This window comes from Mandrillus leucophaeus, unplaced genomic scaffold, assembly GCF_000951045.1.
Source record: "Mandrillus leucophaeus isolate KB7577 unplaced genomic scaffold, Mleu.le_1.0 Scaffold79, whole genome shotgun sequence".
NCBI classification, from domain to species: Eukaryota; Metazoa; Chordata; class Mammalia; order Primates; family Cercopithecidae; genus Mandrillus; species Mandrillus leucophaeus.
In genome coordinates this window covers 914,829-921,473 of record NW_012108585.1, presented here as the reverse complement: position 1 = coordinate 921,473, position 6,645 = coordinate 914,829, and the positions used below count along the sequence as shown (strand labels likewise).

Sequence of the window (6,645 nt, the reverse complement as noted above, 5' to 3'; positions counted from 1 at the left end):
CCTTTTTCATATTCTACATTCTCTTTTTATTGGTAGCAAACTTTTAATTTATTATTTTCATTGTATACATTTGATAATCTACATTATCATTTCTAGACTGTTCTAATGATTTGCACATGACTTCTTTTAAAATGAGAGCCAACTGAGAATATAACTGCCTTGAAGATAAAAATATTTAAATTGACTAACTGAAATCTTACATTTGTATTTCCATACAAATATATGTCCAGACTATTCAAGCTTCTATCCCTATATATCCAGTGTCACAAAAGCTAAGAGGTTATCAGTAAATTAACTTTTCTAAATACAGTATGCTTTAATTTCCTAATCTCTAATAGCAAGGATCTGGCCTAGCTAATAATGAAGGGTCTTATCATTACCTCCTGTATAACCTTCCCTCTGCCAAATAACAACAGAATAGATTTATTAATTTTCAAGCTTCAGATATTACTACCAATGCTCCTCAGTTATCACATACATGGAAATGTGTCTTTGAAACAGTAAACCTCCTGAATCAACTGCAGGTAGGACTGGAATTAGTAATATGAAAAGAAGAAGGATGTTTCTCACCATCCTTCTGAGGCTGTGCTCCTGCTTCTGTAACTGCTGCTGGAGCCACCACGGACACAGGCTGCAAAACATACACAGACAGACACCACAAATCTTTAGCTTCAGTCACTCAGACTTTGGCCTTGTTGCCTTTCCTATGGTCTTTGTAAAAGGGCAGAAAGAAAGTATATGTGATGAAACACTTATGTCTGAGAACATTTTCTTTTCTTTCCTTTTTCTTTTAAAGTCTAAAAGTCTGATGTAAAGAAAGGCACCTGTCAGGGCCGGGCATGGTGGCTCACACCTGTAATCCCAGCATTTCGGGAGGCCAACATGGGCAGATCATTTGAGGTCAGGAGTTCGAGACCAGCCTGGCCAATATGGAGAAATCCCGTCTCTAATAAAAATACAAAAATTAGCCGGGTGTGGTGGCGGGCACCTGTAATCCCAGCTACACGGAAGGCTAAGGTAGAAGAATCACTTGAACCTGGGAGGCGGTGGTTGCAGTGAGCTGAGATCGTGCACTACAGCCTGGGCAACGGTGCAAGACTCTGTCTCCAAAAAAAAAAAAAAACAAAAGGCACATTTTAAAAGAAGGAATTTCTACTTTTAATTCTTGATTGCTTTCTTCATTTTCTCATAGGATGCTTAAGGGTATAACTTGGATAGTCACAGAAAAACAGTTTCAATCAAAACATTATTATTATTATTTTTGAGATGGAGTCTCCGTCGCCCAGGCTGGAGTGCAGTGGTGCGATCTTGGCTCACTGCAAGTTCGCCTCCTGGGTTTTACGCTATTCTCCTGCCGCAGCCTCCTGAGTAGCTGGGACTACAGGTGTGCACCACCACATCTGGCTAATTTTTTGTATTTTTAGTAGAGATGGGGTTTCACCGTGTTAGCCAGGATGGTCTCGATCTCCTAACCTAGTGATCCGCCCGCCTCGGCCTCCCAAAGTGCTGGGATTACAGGCGTGAGCCACTGTGCCTGGCCCAAAACATGATTTTAATCTGACAAAATTTAGCCTCCTCTAAAACAAAAATACAAAATCCATAGAATTGATCTGTGGCACAATCTAACCAGACGTACAACTAGAAAAGCACCTTTCAAATACAATCTTTTCCACAGTGATACTCCTGAGTCAGCATTAATCTTTCATTAACCAGTCTCATTTCTTTTGGCTAGAATAAGCAGGGACTCTGAATACATGTTAAACGTATTAATAATGGTTTAGGTTACAGTTTGTGTCCCAGGCATAGAATATATTAAGGTTATGAGGAGATTTTATCAAGATTTTCAAAACTTACACCAACTGCAGAAGTCACAGTTGTGATAATCTCTGGACTAAGTGTTCTTCTCAATTGAGCATCAAGATCCTCTAGAGGTTGCTGGGACTGAATGAAAACAATCAGAGTAAATACACTTCCTTGGCACCTTCAGAGTCACGATATAGAGCCAATTTAGATAGGACACACTGTTTTATGCTTCATATTGGCACAACATCTGTCTTTACAGAACATATAAAACTATACTCAAATTTAGTCTACTGCTTTGATTATTTTGCTGGTTTCTCAAGATTGTATGTCAGACTCTCAAGGCTTAGAGTAGTTCATGTTTTTGCAGTTTAAGAGAAGTCTTATTACATTCTATGTTTGATGTTACTCAAAATGGTAGAAAGAGTTGTTTATTTGTGCGATCTTTAAAATATATTGTGAAAAATGCACAAAGATCTACTGGTAGAGTCACCGTATCTCATATTCCCTCTTTTCTTTCTCAGTTTTATACATCTTTCTGGGAAGTTGTCCCTATGAATAAAAGATGGCATTAACATATTCTGTCACTATCACAGGATATTATTCTCTTCTTCAGGTCTTACGTGTATACTTCTTCCCTACAGATGGTGGCAAGGAGATCTGGGTATTCCATCCTGTTAACCATTCCGTCCACCCCAAGCACACAGCTTCCTTCTACCCTTCCACAGTCTAATCCTCCATCCGTCCTGGCTTCTATCAATCTATTCTTGCACAGCCTTCACTGATGCCTTTCCCTGTATCTAGGACCCCTCCACATGTCTCACTTGCTATTTCTCATCACACTTTATGCTCCCTAAGAAATCTGAATACATGTTTTTAAATGAGAAAATAAGTTTAAAACTAAACTCCTGATTTACGGACTTTCACAATGCACTTTCCCCCAAATCTGGTGGCTGATGGAGTGCTTTCTCTGTTGGAGTTTTTACTTTATTGTGGCAAGTTCCTTAAATACTGTTCCTCTGTATATTGGGACCAAAGAAATAGGGATAAATTCCAACTCAGCCTCTCAAGTAAGCAGTTTATCACGTTTTTCTTATTTCTTATATATGATTCAAAAATAAGTTCCTAATTTAGTTTAAAAGTTTACTGGCTTGTCTCATGTCAGAAGCTTTTTCCTGGTCACAACAGATTCACAATTAGTACTTTTCTTATGGAAATTCAACTAAATGTGTTGGTGGTAGGCTGGGGTGAGAAAGGGAAATAATAAATATTACACGTAATTCTGTCCACCACTGCACTCAGTAAGCAGAACTGACTGTGAGATGGGAATCTCAAGTTCATGTGGCTGGTCTCAGTTCCTCCATGAGTAATCTCATGTTAGCACCTCAGTGAGCTGGGTGGCTTTTATTTTAAAACATACAGCACACACAGTTTTCATGAAATATCACTCCTATACCTACCTATATGTAAGCTAATTACTTCATTAGGTGGCTAGTGAAAGAAATGATAAACATTCAAGAAAAAACTGGTTGCTCTGGACTCACAGAAAAAGTTTATCAGTTGCCACTGTGCTGCTTCTTTCTAAGGCACTCTCAAAGTTAATTTTGATTTTATATGCAATTTCGCTATTCTACAGAAGTATGAATGACAAAGGGAGCTATATAGGTCTGGCAAAATGTTGGCTTTGCTGTTTTCTTCCTTCATAAGATACAAAAAAATATTAGTATCAAGTGTTTTCAGATAACCGGAAACATGACAAACAGAAGAGCTATGAAGCTTCTTACTTTAAGTAGGACCTGGGTCATTGGTTATAACGTTTTAAAAGAAAGGTGTTACTAAATCAAAGCCAAATAGACAAAAGCCAAGACCACAGTGGATAACTTCAGCAAGCTTTGTCAGAGAAAGTAGGGCGCAGGAAGAAACTGGTCAAGTCCTGAGGCACCTGGGTTAGGGAAGGTCCTGGAAAAGGTGGCAGCTGCTCGCTGGGTAGAGCACCTGCTGGAAGTTCAGTACCCACTGGCAGCACCTACAGACAACAAAGGGAAATTCATGTCCATGAGACATTAAATATAAAGACTGCATACTGAAGAGCAAATCAACTAATTTGAATGCACAAATATAAGAATAAAATGTATCTAGTTAAGACATGTTTATCACCAAGGTTACACTCTGGTATCTGTCTTAAAAAAAGGTGTGATGACCAGTGATATTCTTATAGGGGTTACTACAATATACCTATAAAATGAATTGTAAAATACAGTAAAAAGTCGTTCCCTCGGGAGAACAGAACAAAGGCTGTATGTACATAAGTGGCAGTATCCAGATATTCTTGAGCTACTTATTTGCTACAGTATGTATCAGGCTTTTGCCATGTAAAACAAGATTTTCCGAGAAAAGAAAACAGTGGCTGGGTAAGAAATAACCAACAGGCAGGCCTGATAACAAAAGGCATCAGAAATCTAATAGTATTATCAAGAATTTCTATTTTATCTGAGTGAAGATTCTGCATTATCCTACTATAAAAAGAACCTCACATCAATGGCAATGCAGAAAGAGGCTGAAGCATACAATACAGTAGATATAACACAGCCTTGTTATTTGGAGAAGGTGGCAGAACAAGAGGAAATCCACCACAGCATAATTAGATAATAAATTCCAGTTACTTCAGTCCTAGGATTAGATTATTTCTTCCTCCTCTGTATTTCCTTACTAAGTTCCAATTTTTTATAACCCCCAGATTGTTCAACTATGGAATCTACAACGAAGTCAAAAATTTGCTTCATTCTCACTGAAACAAAGATTATGAACTGCTGTTATTTGCATACATTTTGTTGACAGATACATTTAGCTCCCTTTTGGGATACAGACTTCTTCACTTTGTACCAATTCAGATGAAATACTTGTATTTTACCCGATAATTACACATTCATGGAAAACTGTGCAGCATAATTAACCCCCAAATCCTGCCACACTTGAAAAAAAATCTTATATTCATTGTAGATATACCCTCAAACTGCTGTCAATTTGTTTAATAAGTACTATAAGCCAGGTAACTTTATAACTATGTTTCTAACTTGCAAGGCTGAATTGAAAAATGTACTTAATAGGGAGAAAAAAAACTGATCATATTTATCTAATTATTTTATCCCAATAATTTTACCGGAGGCTTAGTTAAAGGTGGTTTTGAGGGAGCAGTTCCAGGTTTCACTCCTGATGTAGCAGTGCTGACTGGGGTAGAAACTTGCCCAGGTGTGACCACTGGTGTAACTGGCAAAGCAACTGTTCCTAGTGGCAAATTGGTTGGTGGTAAGCAAGTACTTGTGGTAGAAGTCAGGAGTTTGCTTGGTGCAACAGCAGTAGTTGGGATGCCTGGTGTGACAGTGCTCTCTATGACTAGTGAGGTCTCCAGTGACACAGGGGCATGCTGAGCTCCAGATGAGCTGTGTTCACTGAAGAGAGACCGCAGCTTTTCTTCTAGAGTCTTTATGTCATCGATCCCAGGAGCTTTGGGTTGTGTATCAGAATCTATTTCAGGACAATGAGTATGGGGCTGGTTGGGAAGCAAAGCTGGTTGAGGCTGACTATGAATTAGTGTCTGCTGTACAGCAGGCACATTGGCAACAGGCTGTACCAAGGGTGGGATACTAGGTACTTGGGGTAATAAAGGTGTAGAAGTAGGTCCTGCTGCTTGGGGAAGAATAGGAGTAGAAGCTATCACTGATGGAATGACCAAAGGATGCAGCCCACCAGGCTGAGAAATAGAACTAGACACTCCCGCTCCAGGAGAGGAAGAGGAAGATGGCGCAGAGAGGGACAAAGCCAATCCAGTTGTAATGCTGTGAGATGTCTTATCTAGTGAGTGTGCACTAACTACAACGGTCTCAGCTACAGTAGGAGCAGAAGTACTGCTGCTAAGCTGAATGGACAGCTGTGAAGCTGTGCTTGGCAGTGAAGTGGTAGCGGAAACTGATGTTAATGCGACTCCCACAGTAGTGCTGCCTGCTGCCTGCGGAGACACGACGGCTGGAGGCTTAGGACCTGGGGTCACAGTGCTGCCCCCTGCGGAAGTTGAAGTTGCTGAAACTGTTACTGAAGGATACAGTGCTGTACTAGAAACAATGTTCTCCGATGTGGATGTGGGGACTTGAAGTGATGGGGAAGTAGTAGATATTGAGACAACTGCAGGTATTGTGGTACTTGAAACTACACTGGAAAGTACTGGTGATTCAGACACAGGTGGTATGTGGAGACCACCTGCAGTTGCCACACCCGTGCTGGTGGCAACTCCAGCAATCCCCTCTTCAGTGGGCACCATAACCTCAGACTGAATTACTGATGTGGACATGTCATTAGGAGGGCTGCTTGTTGCAGGGACTGGTACTGTGGCTGCTGCTGTGGTTGGGACTCCAGCAATGCTACTTAAGAAAGGAGGTACTACTGGAAATGTTGGTGCTGTATGACTAAAGTTTGGAGGTGCTGTATTGGGTCCTTCTGTCATTTGGGCATGTCTAAGTTCAGAAAAGGCCTGTTGTAGACTAAGGGATGATGCAGAGTGAGACAAGTTCATTCCAGGGCTCTGAGATGTAGAGGCAGCAACTGGAAAGGAATACAAAAAAATAAGAATCAGCCCATTTTAAAAGGATGGATTCAAAAGATTGTCCACTAGCCTAAGTCAGCTCCTATAAATATGTTTTTGATAAAAAAATAAGGAGTAATCTTAAAACACAGACAATAGTACTAAGTGCAGAAATAAACACATACTACAATATCTATTATACAGGCTATATCTAGGTATGGCCGTGCTTCTTGGCTTTTTCTGTAATCCTCTCTATTCTACATCTATTT

General features: G+C 40.0%; 1 protein-coding gene across 2 annotated transcripts in view; it reads right to left on the bottom strand.

Moving 5' to 3' along the window:
• Window positions 1-6,645, bottom strand: part of LOC105529876 (serine/threonine-protein kinase WNK1) — a 163,518-nt gene that overhangs the window by 25,753 nt on the left and 131,120 nt on the right. For both annotated transcript variants that reach the window (XM_011967139.1, XM_011967140.1), the window contains 4 exons: window positions 4,961-6,396; window positions 3,743-3,826; window positions 1,855-1,941; window positions 571-631 (listed from right to left, as the gene is read on the bottom strand). In XM_011967139.1, the coding sequence (XP_011822529.1) occupies window positions 571-631; window positions 1,855-1,941; window positions 3,743-3,826; window positions 4,961-6,396 (1,668 nt within the window). The remainder of the gene's footprint in view (window positions 1-570; window positions 632-1,854; window positions 1,942-3,742; window positions 3,827-4,960; window positions 6,397-6,645) is intronic.